This window comes from Oncorhynchus mykiss, chromosome 13 (assembly GCF_013265735.2).
Source record: "Oncorhynchus mykiss isolate Arlee chromosome 13, USDA_OmykA_1.1, whole genome shotgun sequence".
NCBI classification, from domain to species: domain Eukaryota; kingdom Metazoa; phylum Chordata; class Actinopteri; order Salmoniformes; family Salmonidae; genus Oncorhynchus; species Oncorhynchus mykiss.
In genome coordinates this window covers 36,304,357-36,331,716 of record NC_048577.1, presented here as the reverse complement: position 1 = coordinate 36,331,716, position 27,360 = coordinate 36,304,357, and the positions used below count along the sequence as shown (strand labels likewise).

At 45.2% G+C, this 27,360-nt stretch overlaps 1 protein-coding gene across 1 annotated transcript; it reads left to right on the top strand.

Moving 5' to 3' along the window:
- The first annotated feature begins 48 nt into the window (after window positions 1–48).
- Window positions 49–24,092, top strand: LOC110486231 (integrin beta-3). The gene is made up of 15 exons (XM_021557675.2): window positions 49–203; window positions 1,326–1,411; window positions 1,733–1,937; window positions 2,112–2,364; window positions 2,617–2,779; window positions 4,291–4,452; window positions 4,545–4,640; window positions 4,737–4,826; window positions 5,498–5,632; window positions 5,769–6,198; window positions 20,494–20,716; window positions 20,896–20,996; window positions 21,932–22,048; window positions 22,547–22,713; window positions 22,828–24,092. The coding sequence occupies exons 1-15, from the start codon at window positions 137–139 to the stop codon at window positions 22,894–22,896; spliced, it is 2,364 nt and encodes a 787-aa protein (XP_021413350.2). The 5' UTR covers window positions 49–136; the 3' UTR covers window positions 22,897–24,092.
- The last annotated feature ends 3,268 nt before the right edge of the window (window positions 24,093–27,360 follow it).

The window sequence follows — 27,360 nt, the reverse complement described above, 5'->3', positions numbered from 1 at the left end:
TAATCAGCATTGCATTTTGCAAGAATGAGGAAAAGCATTCTAATTGGTGATCCACTGGTTTGAGATCAGGCTACTAATACAGGAGGTGGAGCAGGCAGAGAAAGTCAAGCAGTCAGTCCTAACCCGTCTCTCCAACATGGGAACTTTTTTAGACCGTCTATGGATATTTTCTGGTTTATTATTAGCTTCTTCTGAAGTTCTTGGTAAGTATTTTCTTTTTCATTTAATAATTTGTATGTAATAAGTTTTCCTCTGCCATTCTAAAATACATTTTCTATTCTAGAACGCCGGCTAGAATTTTAATCATACTTTTGTTTTATCCTATGTTTTTAATAAGTAATACGTCTTAAGTTCCAGGAAAACTCACCAAACGATAGTTTTTTTTACGATTCTATTTGCTAAAACAATAAACTGTATGGCACTGTATTGCGCTACCGGAATGGAACATTGGGCATGTTGATTCCTTAGAAGGTATCGCTAATTCGCGAGACGTTGTGCCAGAGTGCGCTCATATTTGTACAGGCCACACCTTTGCATCATAAGATAACACTTTCACATAGTATTTATTTTGGCCTCCTGTTCTTATAGAAACAGTGCTATATAGACAAGCGATCACTTCAACATGCACAATAGCGAATAGCCTAATAATAATAATAATAGAAAAGGATATCTAACACATAATTAAACCTCAACACATCGAACAGACGCGTATACATCTCATTGAAAAAAAATGATATGACTGCAATCAGGTTTTAACCAACTGTTGCAAGACGTAATGTTTAACATCAGAGACTTATTGAGCAGCGTCAACATGACACAATGTAGCGTCGTACAGTGGTGGAAATTCCTGCAGCGTGTGCCTCTTTCACTAGCATCGAATTGCCTGCATGACAGCTGTTTTACAAAACACCGTGCGTGACAGCACAGGCTTGAGTAGCAAGCAGTATGGCGTAACAGAAGAGGAGAGAAGTAGAGCCTGCAGAGGAGGAGGAACCAGGAGAGAGAGAAATGAGAGTGTGTGGTAGAGATACGCAACCGTCTGTGGCCCAACTAACTACTGAAGTAGTGAGAAAAGTTGAAGAAGTGTCTTTAAATGCAGAGTCAGTATGGAGAAACGTCGTGAGACACAATTACTGGGCAAAACAGCAAGTAGAATAACATTGTCAGAAACACTCAAAAGCTAATAAAGAATCAATCTAAAAGTCTCCATACAGCACATAGCATACGTATGTGATTCCTATTCAAGTGTCCATATATAGCTTCTTTGATTCCCACTACTGGACCCCCTACCGATTCATTCATGTTTATGTTGGTGTGTACTTCAGGCTCAAACATCTGCACTTCTCGAGGGGTGAGCACCTGCAGACAGTGTTTGGCTATCCACCCTAGCTGTGCTTGGTGCTTTAAGGAAGTAAGTATACCCCTGGGAGACTAAGTACAAAAAGTGGTGTCATTTCTAAATGGTTCACCCTATATGGATGAAAATACCCTCAACTTAAAGGTGACATGCTGCACTTTAATACCATAGTCATTGCATCATTTCAAATCCAAACTTCTGGAGTACAGAGTCAAAACAACAAAAAATGTGTCACTGTCCAAAAACTGTATTCATCTACTGAACCCACCTTCCATTGTATTGCATTTAGATGCACTTTTTTAACAAATTGATCACTGGTTGTCTCATTGGGAAGTGTTACTCTCACCAGTGTGTGTGTTGTCTTCCTGGGTTCAGGAGTTTGGCCAAGGGGGCTCCAGTGTGTCCCGTTGTGACCTGAAGCAGAACCTGTTGGATGGGGGGTGTACGAAGGGGGAGCTAGAGTTCCCCTTCAGTACCCTCAGTGTGCAAGAAAACACGCCCCTCAGTGACAAGGCATCGGGGGCTGCTGACGACGTCACCCAGATCAGACCCCAGAAACTCAGCCTCACTCTGAGACCAGGTACACTAACACAGCATAAGCTTACATACAAACACCCATATACACTGGCTTCACAACTCATCTAAAGTACATTGAAGTACATCTTTCGCCTCTCCTCTCTCACAAATTCAAACACCTCATTTTAATCCTTTGTACTCTACCTGATTTTGACCTCTCTCTCTCTCTCTCTCTCAGATGATGCCAGGCGTTTCACAGTGACAGTGAAGCAGGTGGAGGACTACCCAGTTGACCTGTACTATCTGATGGACCTCTCCTACTCCATGAAGGACGACTTGGCCCGCCTGCGCTCCCTGGGCAACCAGCTGGCTGCAGCCATGGGCCGCACCACCAGCAACCTGCGTATGGGCTTTGGGGCCTTTGTGGACAAGCCCCTGTCCCCATATATGTACACCTACCCTGAGGAAGCAATCAGTAACCCTTGCTATGGGTGAGTGGGGGGTGGAGGGGACAGAGAGGTGGAGGAGGAGGGAGAGGAGGAGGAGATTGTTCAGAGTGGAAGATTTTGATTCTGAAAAAGGTTGATATTCTGTGTTGAAGCTCAAACTTCCTCAGGATGTGTCTTTGTTAATAGCTGTCAAATCGTGTCTAACAGCAATGTATTTATCTTTCTTTCTCTGTCTTTCGCCACCTTTTTTGTCAATTTGCCTGTTTTCGGCATGGCACGGGGTGTGATGTGTAGGATCCAGACGCGGTGCCTGCCTCAGTTTGGCTACAAGCACGTGCTGTCTCTGACCAAGCAGGTGGAGCGCTTCACCGAGGAGGTGGCGAAGCAGCAGGTGTCTCGTAACAGAGACTCTCCAGAGGGAGGCTTCGACGCGGTCATACAGGCAGTGGTGTGCAAGGTGATACAGTTGAAGTCAGAAGTTTACATACACCTTAGCTAAATACATTTAAACTCAGTTTTTCACAATTCCTGACATTTAATCCTAGTAAAAATGTTCCCTGTCTTAGGTCAGTTAGGATCACCACTTTATTTTAAGAATGTGAAATGTCAGAAAAATAGTAGAGAATGATTTAGTTCAGCTTTTATTTCTTTCATCACATTCCCAGTGGGTCAGAAGTTTACATACACTCAATTGGTATTTGGTAGCATTGCCTTTAAATGGTTAAACTTGGGTCAAACGTTTCAGGTAGCCATCCACAAGCTTCCCACAATAAGTTGGGTGAATTTTGGACCATTCCTCCTGACAGAGCTGGTGTAACTGAGTCAGGTTTCTAGGCCTCCTTACTTGCACACACTTTTTCAGTTCTGCCCACAAATTTTCTATAGGATTGAGGTCAGGGCTTTGTGATGGCCACTCCAATACCTTGGCTTTGTTGTCCTTAAGCCACTTTTCACAACTTTGGAAGTATGCTTGGGGTCATTGTCCATTTGGAAGACCCATTTGCGATCAAGCTTTAACTTCCTGACGGATGTCTTGAGATGTTGCTTCAATATATCCACATAATTTTCCGTCCTCATGATGCCATCTATTTTGTGAAGTGCACCAATCCCTCCTGCTGCAAAGCACTCCCACAACATGATGCTGCCACCCCCGTGCTTCAGGGTTGGAATGGTGTTCTTCAGCTTGCAATCCTCCCCCTTTTTCCTCCAAACATAACGATGGTCATTATGGCCAAACAGTTCCATTTTTGTGCATTAGACCAGAGGACATTTCTCCAAAAAGTACGATCTTTGTCCCCATGTGCAGTTTCAAACCGTAGTCTGGATTTTTTATGGCGATTTTGGAGCAGTGGCTTCTTCCTTGCTGAACCAGACTTGTGGAGGTCTACAATTTTCTTTACGAGGTCTTGGCTGATTTGTTTTGATTATCCCATGATATCAAGCAAAGAGGCACTAAGTTTGAAGGTAGGCCTTGAAATACATCAACAGGTACACCTCCAATTGACTCAAATTATGTCAATTAGCCTATCAGAAGCTTCTAAAGCCATTACATCATTTTATGGAATTTTCCAAGCTGTTTAATGGCACAGTCAACTTAGTGTATGTAAACTTCTGACCCACTGGAATTGTGATACAGTGAATTATAAGTGAAATAATCTGTCTGTAAACAATTGTTGGAAAAATGACTTGTGTCAAGCACAAAGTAGATGTCCTAACCGACTTGCCAAAACTATAGTTTGTTAACAAGAAATGTGTGGAGTGGTTGAAAACGAGTTTTAATGACTCCAACATAAGTGTATGTAAACTTCTGACTTCAACTGTAAATACACACGCGTGTACGCACACACCTAGAGACATACAGACACACACACACACTCAGTGGTTTAGAAAACAGCACGCAAACTTGAATTACATACCGTTTCTCTTCTCTCCTCTTCTTCCCCTCTCTCTCCCTCCCTCTGTCACTAGGACAAGATAGGCTGGCGTGGGGATGCCTCCCACCTGTTGGTGTTCACTACCGATGCTACGACACACATAGCCCTGGACGGCCGGCTGGCTGGTCTAGTGCAGCCCAATGATGGACATTGTCACATCGACAGAGACAACAACTATGACAAGTCGTCAACCCTGGTGAGTGGTGTGTGTCCGGGAGTTTGTGTTGGAGTTCTATTCGTCTGTTATCACAAGAGAAACGTAATGATAATGACGGTCTCCTCCTTCAGGACTACCCCTCTCTGGCTCTGATCACAGAGAAGATGTCTGAGAACAACATCAACCTCATTTTCGCTGTGACCAACAATGTGATGCCCCTCTACCAGGTGAGTACACCTGACTGTTACCAGAGTCACCGGGGTTACTAGGTGTAGGATTATGGTACAATACCGATTATGCCCCCTTGGAACCTCTTTCCTCAGAACTACAGCCAGCTGATTCCTGGCACCACGGTTGGAACGCTGTCGGATGACTCTGGGAATGTGATCCAACTCATCCTGGATGCTTACGAGGTAAGAGACAGCCGTATATGTGAGAGTTGGGTTTTGATTTCAATCACGCCCAGTCATGCCCACTTTACCATTAACGCGAGTTGGTAACACCGAGGGGAGAATTATCATACACTGAGAAACAGCCGCGCTGAGTGTGCTCTATCCAATCGTAGCTGCAGAATCAGCCTACAGCCCGGCCATTTACAGACAACAGAACTACCCATTAGCATGCAGCGCCTCGTAGCCAATGTTATGTTGAAAGGACAGGAGCAAACATCACCAACACAACAGTCATAAAAAATACAGATACTCTAGAAGCAGGAAAGGCCTTGAGCTGGTCATGCTGCGTCATGCGCTGCTAATCCATTCGTCACGTACATTGGCTGTTTGAGATATTTCAAGAGGAACACACAACATTAGTGAACATAACGCTCCCACTTCAAACTCTCATTGCTTCTAGCATTTCTTAATGAGGACGTGGAAAGCGAGGCTAAAGGAGTGAGTTCAGCCCCCCTTAAATTCTCAAACAGTCTATTTGACTTCCCACGAGCCCATGCGTGACAGATAGAACGCTGTATATACACACTGTATCCATTTCCACAGAGACTAAGAGTAGAGGTTTTCTGAATCGTTTATGTTTCTGATTGAGTTCTTTCTGACCTCTGCCCATTGACCCCTGACCTGTGGAGTAGAGGATCCGTTCCAAGGTGGAATTGGAGTTGCTGGGTGTTCCAGAGGAGCTGGCTCTGTCCTTCAACGCCACCTGCCTCAACGGAGAGCTCATCCAGGGACTCAAGTCCTGCTCCGGGCTTAAGATCGGAGACACAGTCAGTACCTGTACCACTCACCATCTGGATGATAAATGCTGGCCTAGTGTCAGATCTTAGGTATAGGAATAATGCTCTGTTCTTACTGCACAGTTCAAATGTAACCTGCTGTATCACACACACCTTTCCCCCCCAGGTGTCGTTCAGTGTGGAGGCAAGGTTACGCGGCTGCCCTAAGGAGAAGAATCGTACCTTCACCATTAAACCTGTGGGCTTCAAGGACGCTCTGGAGGTTACGGTCCACTTCGCCTGCGGGTGTGACTGTGAGGCCACAGCCCAGCCCGAGAGCCCTCTCTGTAACCAGGGAAATGGGACCTACGAGTGTGGTGTGTGCCAGTGTCACCCGGGGCGCCTGGGAGACCGATGTGAGTGTGCCGACGGGGACTACAGGCCCTCAGACCAGGGCAACTGTAGCCCCAAACCTGATGACCCCATCTGCAGTGGGAGGGGCAACTGTGTGTGTGGCCAATGCTCCTGCCACACTAGTGGCTTTGGAAAGGTGTGGGGCAAGTACTGCGAATGTGACGACTTCAACTGCCTGCGCTTCAAAGGAGAGATCTGCTCAGGTGAGTGGATAGACCACTGTGGTGTCTGTCAAGGAGACAGCAATGTTGGTTTCTTTTTGTGTTTTTTTTTTTACCCCTTTTTCCCCCCAATTTCGTGGTATCCAAATGGTAGTTATACAGTCTTTTCCCATCGCTGCAACTGCCATACGGACTTGGGAGAGGCGAAGGTCGAGAGCCGTGCATCCTCCGAAACACGACCCAGTCAAGCCGCACTGCTTCTTGACACAATGCCCGCTTAACCCGGAAGCCAGCCGCACCAATGTGTCGGAGGAAACATCGTACACCTGGCGACCGTGTCAGCGTGCATGCGCCCGGCCTGTCACAGGAGTCGCTAGAGCGTGATGGGACAAGGACATCCTGGCCGGCCAAAACCTCCCCTAACCCGGACGGCACTGGGCCAATTGTGCACCGCCTCATGGGTCTCCCGGTCGACAGAGCCTAGACTCGAACCAGAATCTCTAGTGGCACAGCTAGCACTGCGATGTAGTGCCTTAGACCCCTACATGTTCCTTTCTGCTGAGTTTTGAAGCTTAACTCATCAACACACGTTGTTTTTGTAACATTCCTTGTCTGTGTTTCCTTTAGGGTTAGGTTTTTTGGCAGACTTATGGTTTTAGCAGGATAGAGGGGGTTTCCATAGAACATGTCCACAATGCCTCAGTTGACCCTTATCCAGTACTTTCTCTTTTACGGTTAATTTAACCCAGTCGATGATTAGCTTGGCTTTAATCGTAGTTGATCCATTGTTACCACAGTTTCTTCGTTGTTCTTGCCACGGTATATGGCATTAACTATGTGAACCCTTTGGAAATACCTGGATTTCTGCATAAAATGGTCATACAATTTGATCAGATCTTCATCTAGGTCACAACAATAGACAAACACAGTCTGATTAAACTAATAACACACAAACAATTATACATTTTCATGTCTTTATTGAACACACCGTGTAAACATTCACAGTGCAGGTTGGAAAAAGAATGTGACCCCTGGATTTAATAACTGGTTGTCCCTCCGTTGGCAGAAATAACCTCAACCAAACTTTTTCTGTGGTTGTGGATCAGACCTGCACAACGGTCAGGAGGAATTTTGGACCGTTCCTCTTTACAAAACTGTTTCAGTTCAGCAATATTCTTGGGATGTCTGATGTGACCTACTCTCTTGGGTTATGCCACAGCATCTCAAATCGGGTTGAGGTCAGTACTGGGCCACTCCAGAAGGCGTATTTTCTTCTGTTGAAGCCATTCTACTGTTGATTTACTTCTGTGTTTTGGGTTGTTGTCCTGTTGCGTCACCCAACTTCTGTTGAGCTTCAATTACCGGACAGATAGCCTAACATTCTCCTGCAAAATGTCTTGATAAACTTGCAAATTCATTTTTCCGTTGATGATAACAAGCTGTCCAGGCCCCGAGGCAGCAAAGCAGCCCCAAACCATGATGCTCCCTCCACCATACTTTACAGTTGGGTGTTGGTGTAATGTGACTTTTCTTTTGCCACACATAGTGTTGTGTGTTCCTTCCAAACAACTCAACTGTAGTCTAATCTGTCCACAGAATACTTTGCCAGTAGTGCTGTGGAACATCCAGGTGCACTTTTGCAAACTTCAGACGTGCATGAATGTTTTTTTTTGGGCAGCAGTGGCTTCTTCCGTGGTGTCCTGCCATGAACACCATTCTTGTTTAGTGTTTTACGTATCGTAGACTCGTCAACAGAGATGTTAGCATGTTCCAGAGATTTCTGTAAGTCTTTAGCTGACACTCTAGGATTCTTCTTAACCTCATTGAGCATTTTGTGCTGTGCTCTGGCAGTCATCTTTGCAGGATGGCCACTCCTAGGGAGAGTAGCAACGGTGCTGAACTTTCTCCATTTATAGACAACTTGTCTTACTGTGGACTGATGAACATCAAGGCTTTTAGAGATACTTTCCAGCTTTATGCAGTCAACAATTCTTAATCTTAGGTCTTCTGAGATCTATTTTGTTCGAGGCATGGTTCACATCAGGCAATTCTTCTTGTTAATAGCAAACTTAAATTTTGTGAGTGTTTTTATAGGGCAGGGCAGCTCTAACCAACATCTCCAATCTCGTCTCATTGATTGGACTCCAGGTTAGCTGACTCCTGACTCCAATTAGCTTTTGTAGAAGTCATTGGCCTAGGGGTTCACATATTTTTTCCAACCTACACTGTGAATGATTAAATGATGTATTCAATATAGACAAGAAAAATACAATAATTTGTGTGTTATCAGTTTAAGCACCCTATGTTTATCTATTGTTGTGACTTAGATGAAGATCAGGTCAAATTTGATGACCAATTTGTGCAGAAATCCAGGTAATTCCAAAGGGTTCACATACTTTTTCTTGCCACTGTAAATAGTAGATAAATACCGGCTTAAACCAGGCTGTAAAATAAGGTGTTACCCCACATTCTTATTATATGCCATATATTGAACGTTGTTGGCTTTGAAATAGACCAAGACTACACAATGTTATGTAGAAATAAACAGAGAATGCAGTGGTTCACCATTGGTCAATGTCTTTGACCTTTAACATTTGCTCAAATCCACTATGCTTACTGTACTGTAGCTCCAATTGATATAGCTCGTCTGCTCTTACACTTAGATTGTATTATGAAGGTGAAAACATTCGAAGGAAACGGAACATGTTTACAATATACTTACTCACGAGAAGAAGTTATTCAGATTATTCAAATCAAAACCACGTCTTCTCCCATGATCATTTTAGCATAGTAAACGAGCTCACAGCACTCACTGATTCTATCAATCTTCTAACCACTCTTGGGAATGAAGTATGAGGTGTCATCACTGATCATCTCTCCCTACTGCATGCCTGCACAAGCACACCAGTTGCAAAATCAAAGTAGAAGCATTGTAATAAGTCTTGTCATTGGATAATTGAATGTTGCTGCGTAACAGATGAGTCATGGTGCCGTTGCTGCGTTTACAGTGACATTCAAGAGTTTGGACACACCTACTCATTCCAGGGTTTTTCTTTATTTTTAAAAACTATTTTCTACATTGTAGAATAATAGTGAAGACATCAAAACTATGAAATAACATACATGGAATAATGTAGTAACCAAAAAAAAGTGTTTGAGATTTGAATTTGAAATTCTTCAAAGTAGAGACCCTTTGTCTTCATGACAGCTTAGCACACTCTTGGAATTATCTCAACCAGCTTCATGAGGTAGTCACCTGGAATGAATTTAAATTAAACAGGTGTGCCGTATTTGTCAGGTGCGTGAATGAGGACCCAAAGGCGAATTAACAAAACAGAGTTTCTTTAATGACGAAACACACGTAGGCTCAGATGGACAGGCAGATTCCGACAGGACAGGACAAGGTTGCAGCAAACACGACGATAGTCTGGTTCAGGCATGAGTAACACAAACGAGAATCCGACAAAGACAGGAACAAAAACAGAGAGAGATATAGAGGACTAATCAGAGGGAAAAAGGGAACAGGTGGGAAAAGGGGTGACGAGGTAGTTAGGAGGAGACAAGGAACAGCTGGGGGAAAGAGGGGGAGAAAAGGTAACCTAATAACGACCAGCAGAGGGAGACAGGGTGAAGGGAAAGGACAGAAACAAGACACAACATGACAATACATGACAGTACCCCCCCACTCACCGAGCGCCTCCTGGCGCACTCGAGGAGGAAACCTGGCGGCAACGGAGGAAATCATCGATCAGCGCACGGTCCAGCACGTCCCGAGAGGGAACCCAACTCCTCTCCTCAGGACCGTACCCCTCCCAATCTACTAGGTACTGATGACCACGGCCCCGAGGACGCATGTCCAAAATCCTACGGACCCTGTAGATGGGTGCGCCCTCGACAAGGATGGGGGGGGGGGGGGAAGACGAGCGGGGGCGCGAAGAACGGGCTTGACACAGGAGACATGGAAGACCGGGTGGACGCGACGAAGATATCGCGGAAGAAGAAGTCGCACTGCGACAGGATTAATGATCCGAGAAATACGGAACGGACCAATGAACCGCGGGGTCAACTTGCGAGAAGCGGTCTTAAGGGGAAGGTTCTGAGTGGAGAGCCAAACTCTCTGACCGCGACAATATCTAGGACTCTTAGTTCTACGCTTATTAGCAGATCTCACAGTCTGCGCCCTATAACGGCAAAGTGCAGACCTGACCCTCTTCCAGGTGCGCTCGCAACGTTGGACAAAAGCCTGAGCGGAGGGGACGCTGGACTCGGCGAACTGAGATGAGAACAGCGGAGGCTGGTACCCGAGGCTACTCTGAAAAGGAGATAGCCCGGTCGCAGACGAAGGAAGCGAGTTGTGGGCGTATTCTGCCCAGGGGAGCTGTTCTGACCAAGACGCAGGGTTGCGAAAAGAAAGACTGCGTAAGATGCGACCAATAGTCTGATTGGCCCGTTCTGCTTGACCGTTAGACTGGGGGTGAAAGCCGGAAGAGAGACTGACGGAAGCCCCAATCAAACGGCAAAACTCCCTCCAAAATTGAGACGTGAATTGCGGACCTCTGTCCGAAACGACGTCTGACGGAAGGCCATGAATTCTGAAAACATTCTCGATGATGATTTGTGCCGTCTCTTTAGCAGAAGGAAGCTTAGCAAGGGGAATAAAATGAGCCGCCTTAGAGAACCTGTCGACAACCGTAAGAATAACAGTCTTCCCCGCTGACGAAGGCAGTCCGGTGACAAAATCTAAGGCGATGTGAGACCACGGTCGAGAGGGAATGGGAAGCGGCCTGAGACGGCCGGCAGGAGGGGAGTTACCGGACTTAGTCTGCGCGCAGACCGAACAAGCAGCCACGAAGCGACGCGTGTCATGCTCCCGGGTGGGCCACCAAAAACGCTGGCGAATGGAAGCAAGCGTACCCCGAACGCCAGGATGGCCGGCTAACTTGGCAGAGTGAGCCCACTGAAGAACGACCAGACGAGTAGGAACGGGAACGAAAAGAAGGTTCCTAGGACAAGCGCGCGGCGACGGAGTTTGAGTGAGTGCTTGCTTTACCTGCCTCTCAATTCCCCAGACAGTCAACCCGACAACACGCCCCTCAGGGAGAATCCCCTCGGGGTCAGTGGAGGCTACTGAAGAACTGAAGAGACGAGATAAAGCATCAGGCTTGGTGTTCTTAGAGCCCGGACGATAAGAAATCACGAACTCGAAACGAGCGAAAAACAGCGCCCAGCGCGCCTGACGCGCATTAAGTCGTTTGGCAGAACGGATGTACTCAAGGTTCCTATGGTCAGTCCAAACGACAAAAGGAACGGTCGCCCCCTCCAACCACTGTCGCCATTCGCCTAGGGCTAAGCGGATGGCGAGCAGTTCGCGGTTTCCCACATCATAGTTACATTCCGACGGCGACAGGCGATGAGAAAAATACGCGCAAGGGTGGACCTTGTCGTCAGAGAGGGAGCGCTGAGAAAGAATGGCTCCCACGCCCACCTCTGACGCGTCAACCTCGACAACGAACTGTCTAGTGACGTCAGGTGTAACAAGGATAGGTGCGGATGTAAAACGATTCTTGAGGAGATCAAAAGCTCCCTGGGCGGAAACGGACCACTTAAAGCACGTCTTGACAGAAGTAAGGGCTGTGAGAGGAGCTGCCACCTGACCGAAATTACGGATGAAACGACGATAGAAGTTCGCGAAGCCGAGAAAGCGCTGCAGCTCGACGCGTGACTTAGGGACGGGCCAATCAATGACAGCTTGGACCTTAGCGGGATCCATCTTAATGCCTTCAGCGGAAATAACAGAACCGAGAAATGTGACGGAGGAGGCATGAAAAGAGCACTTCTCAGCCTTCACAAAAAGACAATTCTCTAAAAGGCGCTGGAGGACACGTCGAACGTGCTGAACATGAATCTGGAGTGACGGTGAAAAAAATCAGGATATCGTCAAGGTAAACGAAAACAAAGATGTTCAGCATGTCTCTCAGGACATCATTGACTAATGCCTGAAAGACAGCTGGAGCGTTAGCGAGGCCGAAAGGAAGAACCCGGTATTCAAAGTGCCCTAACGGAGTGTTAAACGCCGTCTTCCACTCGTCCCCCTCCCTGATGCGCACGAGATGGTAAGCGTTACGAAGGTCCAACTTAGTGAAAAACCTGGTTCCCTGCAGGATCTCGAAGGCTGAAGACATAAGAGGAAGCGGATAACGATTCTTCACTGTTATGTCATTCAGCCCTCGATAATCTATGCAGGGGCGCAGGGACCCGTCCTTCTTCTTAACAAAAAAAAACCCCGCTCCGGCGGGAGAGGAGGAGGGGACTATGGTACCGGCGGCAAGAGCTACAGACAAATAATCTTCGAGAGCCTTACGTTCGGGAGCCGACAGAGAGTATAGTCTACCCCGGGGGGGAGTGGTTCCCGGAAGGAGATCAATACTACAATCATACGACCGGTGTGGGGGAAGAGAGGTGGCCCTGGACCGACTGAACACCGTGCGCAGATCGTGATATTCCTCCGGCACCCCTGTCAAATCACCAGGCTCCTCCTGTGAAGAAGAGACAGAGGAAACAGGAGGGATAGCAGACATTAAACATTTCACATGACAAGAGACGTTCCAGGAGAGGATAGAATTACTAGACCAATTAATGGAAGGATTATGACAAACTAGCCAGGGATGGCCCAAAACAACAGGTGTAAAAGGTGAACGAAAAATTAAAAAAGAAATGGTTTCGCTATGATTACCAGAAACAGTGAGGGTTAAAGGTAGCGTCTCACGCTGAATCCTGGGGAGAGGACTACCATCCAGGGCGAACAAGGCCGTGGACTCCCTTAACTGTCTGAGAGGAATGTCATGTTCCCGAGCCCAGGTCTCGTCCATAAAACAGCCCTCCGCCCCAGAGTCTATTAAGGCACTGCAGGAAGCTGACGAACCGGTCCAGCGTAGATGGACCGACAAGGTAGTGCAGGATCTTGAAGGAGAGACAGGAGTAGTAGCGCTCACCAGTAGCCCTCCGCTTACTGATGAGCTCTGGCTTTTACTGGACATGAAGTGACAAAATGACCAGCAGAACCGCAATAGAGACAGAGGCGGTTGGTGATTCTCCGTTCCCTCTCCTTAGTCGAGATGCGGATACCTCCCAGCTGCATAGGCTCAGCACCCGAGCCGGCAGAGGAAGATGGTAGTGATGCGGAGAGGGGGGCAACGGAGAACGCGAGCTCCTTTCCACGAGCTCGGTGACGAAGATCAACCCGTCGCTCAATGCGAATAGCGAGTTCAATCAAGGAATCCACGCTGGAAGGAACCTCCCGGGAGAGAATATCATCCTTTACCTCTGCGCGGAGACCCTCCAGAAAACGAGCGAGCAAAGCCGGCTCGTTCCAGCCACTGGAGGCAGCAAGAGTGCGAAACTCAATAGAGTCTGTTATGGATCGATTACCTTGACATAGGGAAGACAGGGCCCTGGAAGCCTCCTCCCCAAAAACAGATCGATCAAAAACCCGTATCATCTCCTCCTTAAAGTCCTGATACTGGTTAGTACACTCAGCCCTTGCCTCCCAGATTGCCGTGCCCCACTCACGAGCCCGTCCAGTAAGGAGAGATATGACGTAGGCGACACGAGCAGTGCTCCTGGAGTAAGTGTTGGGCTGGAGAGAAAACACAATATCACACTGGGTGAGGAACGAGCGGCATTCAGTGGGCTCCCCAGAGTAACACGGCGGGTTATTGATTCTGGGCTCCGGAGATTCGAAAGCCCTGGAAGTGGCCGGTGGATCGAGGCGGAGATGGTGAACCTGTTCTGTGAGGTTGGAGACTTGGGTGGCCAGGGTCTCAACGGCATGTCGAGCAGCAGACAATTCCTGCTCGTGTCTGCTTAGCATCGCTCCCTGGATCTCGACGGCTGAGTGGAGAGGATCCGAAGTCGCTGGGTCCATTCTTGGTCAGATTCTTCTGTCAGGTGCGTGAATGAGGACCCAAAGGCGAATTAACAAAACAGAGTTTCTTTAATGACGAAACACACGTAGGCTCAGATGGACAGGCAGATTCCGACAGGACAGGACAAGGTTGCAGCAAACACGACGATAGTCTGGTTCAGGCATGAGTAACACAAACGAGAATCCGACAAAGACAGGAACAAAAACAGAGAGAGATATAGAGGACTAATCAGAGGGAAAAAGGGAACAGGTGGGAAAAGGGGTGACGAGGTAGTTAGGAGGAGACAAGGAACAGCTGGGGGAAAGAGGGGGAGAAAAGGTAACCTAATAACGACCAGCAGAGGGAGACAGGGTGAAGGGAAAGGACAGAAACAAGACACAACATGACAATACATGACAGTATTAAAAGTTAATTTGTGGAATTTCTTTCCTTCTTAATGAGTTATAGCCAATCAGTTGTGTTGTGACAAGGTAGGGGTGGTATACAGAAGATAGCCCTATTTGGTAAAAGACCAAGTCCGTATTATGGCAAGAACAGCTCAAATAAGAGAAACAACAGTCCATCATTACTTTAAGACATGAAGGTCAGTCAATCTGGAACATTTCAAGAAAGTTTAAAGTTTCTTCAAGTGCAGTCGCAAAAACCATTAAGCGATATTATGAATCTGGCTCTCATGAATACCGCCACAGGAAAGGAAGATCCAGAGTATACCTCTGCTGCAGAGAATAAGTCCATTATAGTTAACTGCATCTCAGATTGCAGCTCAAGTAACAGGCACATCTCAACATCAACTGTTCGAGGAGACTACATGAATCAGGCCTTCATGGTCGAATTGCTGCAAAGATACACTACTAAAGGACACCAATAAGAAGAAGAGACTTGCCTGGGCCAAGAAACACGAGCAATGGACATTAGACCAGTGGAAATCTGTCCTTTGGTCTGATGAGTCCAAATGTGAGATTTTTGGTTCCAACCACCATGTCACCGTGAAGCATGGAGGAGGTGTTATGGTACTTTGCTGGTGACACTGTCTGATTTATTTAGAATTCAAGGCAACCTTAACCAGCATGGCTACCACAGCATTCTGCAGCTATACGCCATCCCATCTGGTTTGCGCTTAGTGGGACTATCATTTGTTTTTCAACAGGACAATGACCCAACATACCTCCAGGCTGTGTAAGGGCTATTTGACCAAGAAGGAGAGTGATGGAGTGCTGCATCAGATGACCTGGCCTACACAATCACCCGACCTCAACCCAATTGAGATGGTTCGGGATGAGTTGGACCGCAGAGTGATGGAAAAGCAGCCAACAAGTGCTCAGCATATGTGGGAACTCCTTCAAGACTGTTGGAAAAGCATTCCAGGTGAAGCTGGTTGAGGGAATGCCAAAAGTGTGCAAAGCTGTCATCCAGTCAAATGGTGGCTACATTGAAGAATCTCAAATATAAAATATATTTTTATTTAACACTTTCTTTGGTTACTACATGATTCCATATGTTATTTCATGTCTCATTTCACGTCTTATTCTACAATGTAGAAAATAGCAAAAAATAAAGAAAGACCCTTGAATGAGTAGGTGTGTCCAAACTTTTGACTGGTACGGTATGTGTTGGCTGTAGCTATAACTCTGTGTTTTAACCACAGCCGTTCCCTTAGGGATATGACTGAGCTTTATTAGACAACCGGGACTTTGCTTATGGTAACAGAGGTTAAAGTCAGATTGGCCAATCGCTGTTGTAATCTCTGAAAGAATGAGAGGTACTGGATACCTGTAGAGAGGTTATGTCTGTTACTCTTTCAGGGAAAGAGCTATGTAGTCTATTATTGTAATTTTACTGAAAATGCACTGTTTGATTCCCTCCATAAGACCTTTGTTGTCAAGTAGATGGTTGCCATTAGTTCCCAGCGTAGCCCTGAGTCTTTTCGACCTAGGAATGAGGATGTTCCCATGGTCAACCGCCTCACATGTTTGTTTTCACGTTGTCCAGACTTTTCCTCGCCCCTCTCTCCCCTCACCCAGCCATAGCATGCCTCCACAGGGATTTAGACGGGAAGGCAGGGGGGGTCTGAGTCATGTGAGACAGCATCTCTTAACCTAAGCAGTCTGGCCCTTTGGGAAGGCACTATAAAAAGGGCCCGTGGGCTGAACAAGAAGTGTAATGTGCACCGGAATCATTTTTTAAAATTCAACGTATCTAAGGCAACCAGCTGCAAAAGGATTGTGAGTTTGCTCAATATTTGGGCATATAGCTGAACCAACATACATTCTATTCTACTTTATCTGCATATTTCCCCAGTGTAAAATGAAACTCTTCACGACAGTATATTACATATATCATCAGGCCTTTCTTTTGAGGGCCTAGTTACACCCTAACGCAGTGGTCTGAAACCCCTGGTGCACAGGCCACATCAAGCCTGCAAGTCACATTATGATGTGTAATGTCTATTGAAATCCATCTAGAGTGAGGATATCCAACAATTGGAATTTTCAATCACCCACAACCTGCATTAAGAATGACTGACAGGGGTAGAAAATATTGATTATTGAGACTACCTAAATCTAATAAACTGTGACAGCCATCTCAGTAACGGGTACAAAAAGTCCAACTACAAACAGATTGGATTAGTTTTGAAAAATGTATGTTTTTTATGTTTGTGTACCATAAGATTAGTCAACCAATCATTGTACATGCAAAAACATAGATATTGAAACAAACAATTCTGAAAAGCAACCTGCAATAGAGCATGCTGGGAAATATAATAACGATGGGTGTGGTTTTTAGCAAACATATTTGTAATTTTACTCCAAAGGAAAACATTAACTTGGAATTCGTCTCAACAAGTTCATATACATTCAGCTCAATGTGAGCAAAGTTTGTTGAATGAACAAACCTTCACACATTAGCTACATTTATTTTCCTTTAATTCACAAAATAATGCTGATTAAGCAATTGGTTAAGTTGGCTTTTTTGAGTGAAATGTACGCTGTGTGTGAAATGTTATGTATGGTGCTTAGGGCGAAGTCAGGACTTGGGAGTGGGTTATATTAGGTTAAAACAGTAATTACTGTCTTAACTCAGCATTATCTATGGTTTCGTCAGTGGAAAATATGTTGTTTGTGGGATTGTGGTCTTAGTCATTGAGATGTACTCTTGTCTATGGTTGGCACAGAAATGCAACAGTTCAGAACTCCATATTTAGTGAGTAGAGCACAGTGAAGGAGACTCAACTTAGTCAGCCTGTGTCTCTGGAGTCTTGTTGGCATTATGTCATTGCTGTGTGACGAACAGTATAGTATAGGAGTCCCTGGGCCCAGCTCAATTTGAGTCTCCTCCATCCCGTCCTCCCAACCCCAGGCCCTCCCACATCCCCCGGAGGGCCTGTATTTTTCCCTTCGCTCTGGAGCTGGGGCTGGAGCTGGGGCTGGGGTTGGGGCTGGGGTTGGGGCTGGGGTTGGAGATGGGGTTGGAGATGGGGTTGGGGCTGGGGTTGGGGCTGGAGCTGGGGCTGGGGTTGGGGCTGGGGCTGGGGCTGGGGCTGGGGCTGGAGCTGGGGCTGGGGCTGGGGCTGGGGCTGGGGCTGGGGCTGGGGCTGGAGCTGGGGCTGGGGCTGGGGCTGTGGAGCAGGAGTCAGCAAGCACATCCCCAGGGCACACAAACAGGCAAGAGAGAACAGGAAAGTTAGCATTCCTCTGGCACCCTGCCCTCTCTCTTTCTATCCTCTCTTTCTCCCTCTTTTAAAGTTAACCTCCATCACAAATACTCCCACTCATCTCCTCTCTTTTTTTTATTTTGTATTATTCTCTCATCGGTGTGTTTACAGTACCCCCTCTCGCTCTCTCGTGCTCTTTTTCTCTCCCTCTCTCTCTCTCTCTCTCTCTCTCTTTCTTTATATTTATGTCTATGACTTCCTCCACCGCTTCGCTCTCATTCGCTCTGTCCTCCCTCCTCCATGTTTATGTGTCTCTGTAGTTCATGTTTACGACTTGATAAATTGGAGGATTAGAGTGCCATCTCAGACCGAGGCAGATTATTTAGAAATGCATGCCAAATGGCACCCTATTCCCTGTATAGTGCACTACTTCTGACCAGGGCCCATAGGGCTCATGTCAAAAGTAGTGCACTGTGTAGGGAATAGGGTGCCATTTGGGATGTATGCCTAGAAACTCCTTCCCATGTCTCTGACTCGACCCTACAACAAGTACAGTAGAGAGAACAAGGCACAAGCATGAACTCACTGTACGGATGAGGTAGAGTATAAGGAGCATTAGCCAAACTCTAGAACGTTTTTAAGAGAGGAAAACCGGGACTTTCTTTACTATGTGTTGAATGTGTCCCATTCAGTTGGGTTCGTGCTCTGTTTGTGGGATACATACTGTAAAACGTTAACCAGCTCAACTCAGACAGATTATGTGCCTGCAAGACAGTAAAGCGACTTTTTATACCTATAGCTGCCTCTTTCATTACAAACACACACACACTCACTTATCTCACAGTGATGACAGAGTCAGATAGGGCGTGGGAACTGGGGAATTTAGCTGACGGAGGTGGTTTCACCTGAAAACAACAATGCCCATGTCTCTGAGGGCCTGTTTTCACAGTTTACAGACCTCTGTTCAGTTTCCAGCGGTCACTCTAACCCAGCTGAGCTCTGAGACAGTGACTCAGTTTGTCTCTGCTCTTCGTCATTCATTGCCCAGCCCTGTTGCATTAACCTTCAGCCTGTTTGACTGTCTGAGGGCAATCATACAATCATTTCTCAATTTTGCTGGCTGGTCTGAGAGATATTGTGGAGGCTCCAGGGAGTGGTCATCACATCCCAGGGATTGTCCCAGTGTTGGGAGGGGATGAGTGGGATGGATTACCAGTTTGCTTCATTAAGAAGGGCGCTTATCCTGCCATTGTCTGCACTGTCTGGTCATGATTTGATGACTTAATGTTCTGGGAATTATTACTCAATATGGACTCATCACACATGTGCCTGCCCGCCTGCCCATGCTCTCAATACACTCATGAATACAGAGACAAACACATGCAGAATTGCTGACAATTACACTGAACAAAAATGGAAACACAACATGCAACAATTTCAAAGATTTGACTGAGTTACAGTTCATATGAGGAAATCAGTCAATTGAAATGAATTCATTAGAACCTCATCTATGGATTTCACATGACTGAGAATACAGATATGCATCTGTTGGTCACAAGACACCTTAAAAACAATGGGCCTCGGGATCTCGTCACGTTATTTCTGTGCATTAAAATTGACATTGATTGTGTTCATTGTCCGTAGTTTATGCCTTCCCATGTCCTAATTCCATCATCACCATTGGGCACTCTTTTCACAATGTTGACACCGCTCACCCACTGTAGAATAACTATCTTCAAAGTAATGACTCGGGACGTCGGGTTTGAAATGAAAGCTTCTTCTAGTAATACTACTTGTTCACGTTACATTTAACAACTTCAGATTCTACAAAACAATAAAAGAAAGTTGCTAGCGAAACTCAGGATAATCACTTGTCACTTGTACATAACTGGCGCGTTCTCTCTCTACTTCCTGTCACAAGGCATTCTGGAACTTGCCGTCAATGGCGTAATCCAATACTAACCAATACAACAGAAATATCTACGTAGTTCTCTCAATCTCCAACACACGAATTCTAATACAATTCCATATGTAAATAACTCTAAAGAAAATATCTTTAGATCCAGCTTAGTTAATTAACTGTAAACATTAACTCTGTAACCCATTACAACACCCACACAACGCCATACACGTAGTCTGCGGCTGGACGTACTGCCAAATTCTCCAAAACAACATTGGAGACGGCTTATGGTAGACATTCCTGTAGTCAGCATGCCAATTGTACGCTCCCTCAAAACTTGAGACATCTGTGATATTGTGTTGAGTGAAAAACTGCACATTTTAGAGTGGCCTTTTATTGTCCCCAGACAAGGTGCACCTGTGTAATCGTCATGCTGTTTAATTAGCTTCTTGATATGCCACACCTGTCAAGTGGATGGATTATCTTGGCAAAGGAGAAATGCTCACTTACAGGGATGTTAACACATTTGTGCACAACATTTGAGAGAAATAAGCTTTTTGTGCATATGGAACATTTCTGGGATCTTTTATTTCAGCTCATGAAACATGGGACCAACACTTTACATGTTGGGTTTCTATTTTAGTTAAGTATAGATACAATCTGGCAAAAACACGTGCACAACCACTCACATACACAGTGCTTAGAAATCCAAAACATTCCAGGCCAGGGTTGTAATTGCACACATGGGTTTGTCCAGTACTGATAAGGTGATGTACAAAATATACATTATTACTGTCTCTAAGTTAGACATAAAATGTCCATATAAAATGGCCCATCCTCACTCTCTGTGTCTCTGCCAGGCCATGGGAAATGTGACTGTGGCTTCTGCAAGTGTGGCTCTGACTGGATGGGGGAGAACTGTAACTGCACAACCCGGACAGACACCTGCATGTCCAGCATGGGCCTGCTGTGCAGCGGCCGGGGCCAGTGTGTGTGTGGGGCCTGTGAGTGCACCCAGCCAGGGGCCTACGGGGCCACTTGTGAGAGGTGTCCAACCTGCCCTGATGCCTGCAGCATCAAGAAGTGAGTAAATACAGGGGGCAGTATAACTGCCTACACACAGATACTGTATGAGTAGATGTGATAGGGGTGATGAGGAAATGGTGATGCAATAAGGAAGAGGAGGAAAAGGAGGATGATTCTGATGAAGTTGGTGATGATGATGATGATGATGATGCATTAACATTGTGTTGTATCTGCAGGGAATGTGTTGAATGTAAGCACTTCAAGAGAGGCCGTCTCTTTGAGGAGAAAAGCTGTGGCCGAATCTGCAGGGATGAAATTCAGAAGGTGGAAGAACTAGGTAAGAACTATTACACAATGTTCCCTTGTTGTGAGTTCAACATGCTCTCCAAGCAACAGGTTGCATTATTTACAGTGCGTGTTAAAGTTCTTGATGTTCTCACATATTCCTATGATGTGAGTGGCAGGTAGACTGGTGGGCTGGGCCAGTACCTGGAAGGTTGCTGGTTTGAATCACTGAGCCGACTACGTGAGATATTTGTCAATGTGCCCTTGAGCAAAGCACTTAACCCTAATTGTTCCTTTAAGTAGTTCAAAACATGTGATATAAACTGGGTGTTAACAACCCACATTGAGGTCCCAATTTCTCTACAGTATCAGAGCTTGTTCTCCCTGAGGAAACTCTGCAGTTTCAGGGTGGATATGACGCTGATGACCATTCTCTAGAGCTCATTCATTGAATTCCACTTTAACATTCAGTATGATCTGCTGATTCGGTAATCTAAACCTAAAGAACCAGAACAGGCTGAGTAACATTGTGAAACCAGGCAGCAGGATCCTTGGTATGAACTTACAGTAACTGACCTTTCTCGCCAGCAACATACATGAATCATACGCAAGGAGCCATCCATTCTGAGACTCCTAGCATCCCCCGTTTGATACATTTCTGTGTGATTCCCTTAGAGCACAGATACAGGCTCCAAAGGTTTAAAACTAATAGATCAAAACTCTCCTTCATCCCAGCTGCTATTAGCTCTCTCAATATGCGGTAGGACTGTGCCGTTTTGGCACAGACTGGTTTATTCATCCCTGGTTTAGAGGTCTAATTCCTGTGGACACTGCTGTTTATATTGTATTTGTTTGTCTGTATATTTAATGTTATGTGTCCATTGATTTCACTATGTGCTGCGAAATAAATATAATTAACCTCCGGCTCCTCATCTCCTCTCTCGCTCTCCTTATCCTCCACTTGGATCTAACTCTCTTTCACCCCAGTCTTCTATGAGAAGAATGCTGTGAACTGCACCTATAAGGATGAGAATGACTGTGTAGAGCGCTTCCAGTACTACGAGGATGCCAGCGGAAAGTCCATCCTGTATGTCATGGAGCCTGGTGAGTGTGTCCATCCGTGTGAATGGGTCGGAGTTCTGTGCTCGTATGTACAGCATATGATATGCGTTTGGCAGGATCTGGATGAGAGTGAATTCCTTTAGTTATCTAGAGAATAATTGTGTGTGTAGAAATAATGTGCATTACTATGTGTGCATAGGACTAAAGCCGGGAGCTGTAGGAGGAGTCGATTTTTTTCTCCCTGGATAAGAATAGTGTGTTCCTGGGTGCCATGTCAGTCTTTGTCTTTGTGGCTGGGAGGCACCACTAGAGAGTAGAGCAGGTACAGAGAGGGCAGAATGGTTCTCTAAAGCTGATAATAGCACTCAGCCCTGCCACTCCTGGTAGTCTTCTCCCCTCTGACACGCACCCAAGAGGAACAAAGACAAACCCAAAGCAAGAGTGAGGTGCATTAATGCTAGTCCCCTACACAAATATCATATTGCCGACACAAATATCCTCTCTCTTCTCTCTCCTCCTGTTTTCTTCTCTCTCTTTCAGACTGCCCTAAAGGGCCTGATATCCTGGTGGTTCTCATGGCGGTGGCGGGGGCCATCTTGTTTCTGGGTCTGGCTGGCCTGCTCATCTGGAAGCTGCTGGTCACCATCCACGACCGCCGAGAGTTCGCCAAGTTTGAGGAGGAGAGGGCCAAGGCCAAGTGGGATACGGTGAGTCCGACTAAGCTTTTAAGACAAAGCTGCCATCTGATGGAGAAAATATGACTGGCAAGAATATTTATCCATGTCAAGATGACATGTCCTCTATTTGTTTCTATTTTCCAGGCTAACAACCCCTTGTACAAAGGAGCCACCACCACTTTCACCAATGTGACCTACCGTGGGAACTCTTGAGGGACTCTTGACCAATCACAATCAGCAAAACTCAGGGGTTTATAAGAGAGATGCAATGTAGTGACACAGAGGGGGTTGGTGAGGCGGACCCTCTCCACCGTCGTGATAAAGTGTGCTAACTCTACTGTCAGTGAAATACGTTTGTTGATATTACACTGTAGTGATGGTATTCTATATATCATGTAAAAACCAAAGCATTAAAACTGCCTTATCCAACATTTTGGTATCCGTCCAAATTATGGCAGGGCCTCCAGGACCCCAATTTACCCACAAAGTGTGACGTCATTCCCAGAATAAGGCCAGGTATAGTTCAGAGACCCCAAACCAAACTTTAAAGACAAAGACTGTTATGCTCTGTTGTTGTTTCATGAAATTGCACTGCACACATCACTGCACACACCACTGCACATACCACTCACTGCACACTTGCCCACAGGCCTCTTTCACAAACAAACTGGTTGTAGTATGTTATTATGGAACCTAACTGCTTGCTTCTACTGCCATGGTTTACTTGCGTTATGACACTAAACTCAGGTATTCACACTGTATTACAAAAAGGTCAAAGCCAATACCTGTAATAAACAGCCACATGGGATGTCATGAGTGAATTATGTTTTAGTTAATGGTGCTGGTGCCCAATTTATGCTGTATGTTAAAATATGTCAATGTTACATTTAATGTGTTTTGGGAATGAGTGGCTTTTTGGTTAGATTATTGGTTTTACTATGTTGATTTTTAAAAAGTGAAATCACTCATCCATTTTTCTGTCTTTTTTTTTTTTTAGCAATTTCACTCTGCTAAGAAACATTTTTGAAAAAATGATCTGCTTTTGCGTTTTGCTTTTATATATAACATCATGTTTGTAATTGAATGAGTATCAATAACACATTGTGCAAACCAGTACAAACACGATTTGCCATGGATAAAGATACGGAGATTTCTGCGCATGTGCAGGATTTCCACTCCGCTGCCTTTGTAGCTGTTGCTCAGCGCTCGGTTGCCGCTTCACCCACCCGTAACATGAGCATCTCGTAATTATATACAGATCTCCGGTTTCAGACAATTGCGAATTAAAAAGTTTAATTGGCAGGTGTACAGTGCACTGCTAAGATGCTGGCTAACCCCTAAAGTACATTGGTGTTTTGCCAAAAGTATATAACTACCCCTGTCTAAATAAAATAATTAAAAAAACTTTACCAGAGAGCTTTATTGTTTCAAATCACACGTGCATAGGCCTATGGCTATTTGGGAAGCCAGCAATTTGGGCAGTGCTTGTGGCAATAGGCATAGCTAATTATTGAGTTGCAGCTGCTAGTAAAAAGCATTTCAAATGTGTGAAGATAATGTGTCTCGACTATAATTTAAAATGGAATCTAGGATTCCCACAAGCCACACAATACTTGTCTGAAGGCAGCCCAGACATTTAAAAACAAACTTTGTTTAGATTTTTTCAACATCTGTTTTTCCAGGTATGAATCTGTTATTCAATGCGTTTCAATGGGCCAATAACAATAGCAGGCCAAATTCGAATCAAATCAAATTTTATTTGTCACATACACATGGTTAGCAGATGTTAATGCGAGTGTAGCGAAATGCTTGTGCTTCTAGTTCCGACAATGCAGTAATAACCAACGAGTAATCTAGCTAACAATTCCAAAACTACTACCTTATACACACAAGTGTAAAGGGATAAAGAATATGTACATAAAGATATATGAGTGAGTGATGGTACAGAGCGGCATAGGCAAGATGCAGTAGATGGTATCGAGTACAGTATATACATATGAGATGAGTATGTAAACAAAGTGGCATAGTTTAAAGTGGCTAGTGATACATGTATTACATAAAGATGCAGTAGATGATATAGAGTACAGTTTATACGTATACATATGAGATAAATAATGTAGGGTATGTAAACATTATATTAAGTAGCATTGTTTAAAGTGGCTAGTGATATATTTTACATAAATTCCCATTATTAAAGTGGCTGGAGTTGAGTCAGTGTGTTGGCAGCAGCCACTCAATGTTAGTGGTGGCTGTTTAACAGTCTGATGGCCTTGAGATAGAAGCTGTTTTTCAGTCTCTCGGTCCCAGCTTTGATGCACCTGTGCTGACCTCGCCTTCTGGATGATAGCGGGGTGAACAGGCAGTGGCTCGGGTGGTTGTTGTCTTTGATGATCTTTATGGCCTTCCTGTGACATCGGGTGGTGTAGGTGTCCTGGAGGGCAGGTAGTTTGCCCCCGGTGATGCGTTGTACAGACCTCACTACCCTCTGGAGAGCCTTACGGTTGTGGGCGGAGCAGTTGCCGTACCAGGCGGTGATACAGCCCGACAGGATGCTCTCGATTGTGCATCTGTAGAAGTTTGTGAGTGCTTTTGGTGACAAGCCAAATTTCTTCAGCCTCCCGAGGTTGAAGAGGCGCTGCTGCTGCTGTCTGTGTGGGTGGACCAATTCAGTTTGTCTGTGATGTGTACGCCGAGGAACTTAAAACTTACTACCCTCTCCACTACTGTTAAATCGATGTGGATAGGGGGGTGTTCCTAATTCAATGTTTCCTCAAATCATTTTATTATATTTATTTTTGATACCTAAAAGGGGTCCTTAAATTCTACATCAGATAGCTAAATTATCCTTGGTATGACCATCTTAAAACAATTCCATATGTTAGCTGAGTAGAGGAACATCCCCAGGATTTCCAGAGGGGCAGGTGCAAAGTCTTATTTTTCTTCTAAAGGATTTGGTTGGCGGAGCGCATCCAATTTTTATGGGCAGAAACCACCACCTACTGTACTGGTGTGTGAGGCCATTCACAGCAGTAATACAAAATTGGGAAAAAGGAAAATTACCCTACCAACTATTAGCCCTTTCTCTCTCTAAAAAAAACAAACACTACCTACCCCATTCCACTTTTTAACCCTGTCTAATCCTGCTCCTGTCCAACGGTCGGAGAGAAGAGAACACTACCACTCAACACCACCTGTAAAACCACATTCCTTCATCTCATGCCCTCCTGCACACTTCTCACATCTACAGTGCCTTGCGAAAGTATTCGGCCCCCTTGAACTTTGCGACCTTTTGCCACATTTCAGGCTTCAAACATAAAGATATAAAACTGTATTTTTTTGTGAAGAATCAACAACAAGTGGGACACAATCATGAAGTGGAACAACATTTATTGGATATTTCAAACTTTTTTAACAAATCAAAAACTGAAAAATTGGGCGTGCAAAATTATTCAGCCCCCTTAAGTTAATACTTTGTAGCGCCACCTTTTGCTGCGATTACAGCTGTAAGTCGCTTGGGGTATGTCTCTATCAGTTTTGCACATCGAGAGACTGACATTTTTTCCCATTCCTCGTTACAAAACAGCTTAAGCTCAGTGAGGTTGGATGGAGAGCATTTGTGAACAGCAGTTTTCAGTTCTTTCCACAGATTCTCGATTGGATTCAGGTCTGGACTTTGACTTGGCCATTCTAACACCTGGATATGTTTATTTTTGAACCATTCCATTGTAGATTTTGCTTTATGTTTTGGATCATTGTCTTGTTGGAAGACAAATCTCCGTCCCAGTCTCAGGTCTTTTGCAGACTCCATCAGGTTTTTTTCCAGAATGGTCCTGTATTTGGCTCCATCCATCTTCCCATCAATTTTAATCATCTTCCCTGTCCATGCTGAAGAAAAGCAGGCCCAAACCATGATGCTGCCACCACCATGTTTGACAGTGGGGATGGTGTGTTCAGGGTGATGAGCTGTGTTGCTTTTACGCCAAACATAAAGTTTTGCATTGTTGCCAAAAATATCAATTTTGGTTTCATCTGACCAGAGCACCTTCTTCCACATGTTTGGTGTGTCTCCCAGGTGGCTTGTGGCAATCTTTAAACAACACTTTTTATGGATATCTTTAAGAAATTACTTTCTTCTTGCCACTCTTCCATAAAGGCCAGATTTGTGCAATATACGACTGATTGTTGTCCTATGGACAGAGTCTCCCACCTCAGCTGTAGATCTCTGCAGTTCATCCAGAGTGATCATGGGCCTCTTGGCTGCATCTCTGATCAGTCTTCTCCTTGTATGAGCTGAAAGTTTAGAGGGACGGCCAGGTCTTGGTAGATTTGCAGTGGTCTGATACTCCTTCCATTTCAATATTATCGCTTGCACAGTGCTCCTTGGGATGTTTAAAGCTTGGGAAATATTTTTGTATCCAAATCCGGCTTTAAACTTCTTCACAACAGTATCTCGGACCTGCCTGGTGTGTTCCTTGTTCTTCATGATGCTCTCTGCGCTTTTAACGGACCTCTGAGACTATCACAGTGCAGGTGCATTTATACGGAGACTTGATTACACACAGGTGGATTGTATTTATCATCATTAGTCCTTTAGGTCAACATTGGATCATTCAGAGATCCTCACTGAACTTCTGGAGAGAGTTTGCTGCACTGAAAGTAAAGGGGCTGAATAATTTT

Excerpts from the sequence above, each read along its gene's own strand:
- LOC110486231 (XM_021557675.2), top strand. The coding sequence starts at position 137 with ATGGGAACTTTTTTAGACCGTCTATGGATATTTTCTGGTTTATTATTA. Across the intron at positions 6,199-20,493 it reads CAAAGGAGAGATCTGCTCAG|GCCATGGGAAATGTGACTGT; the intron begins GTGAGTGGATAG and ends TGTCTCTGCCAG. Across the intron at positions 22,049-22,546 it reads CCTGTATGTCATGGAGCCTG|ACTGCCCTAAAGGGCCTGAT; the intron begins GTGAGTGTGTCC and ends TCTCTCTTTCAG.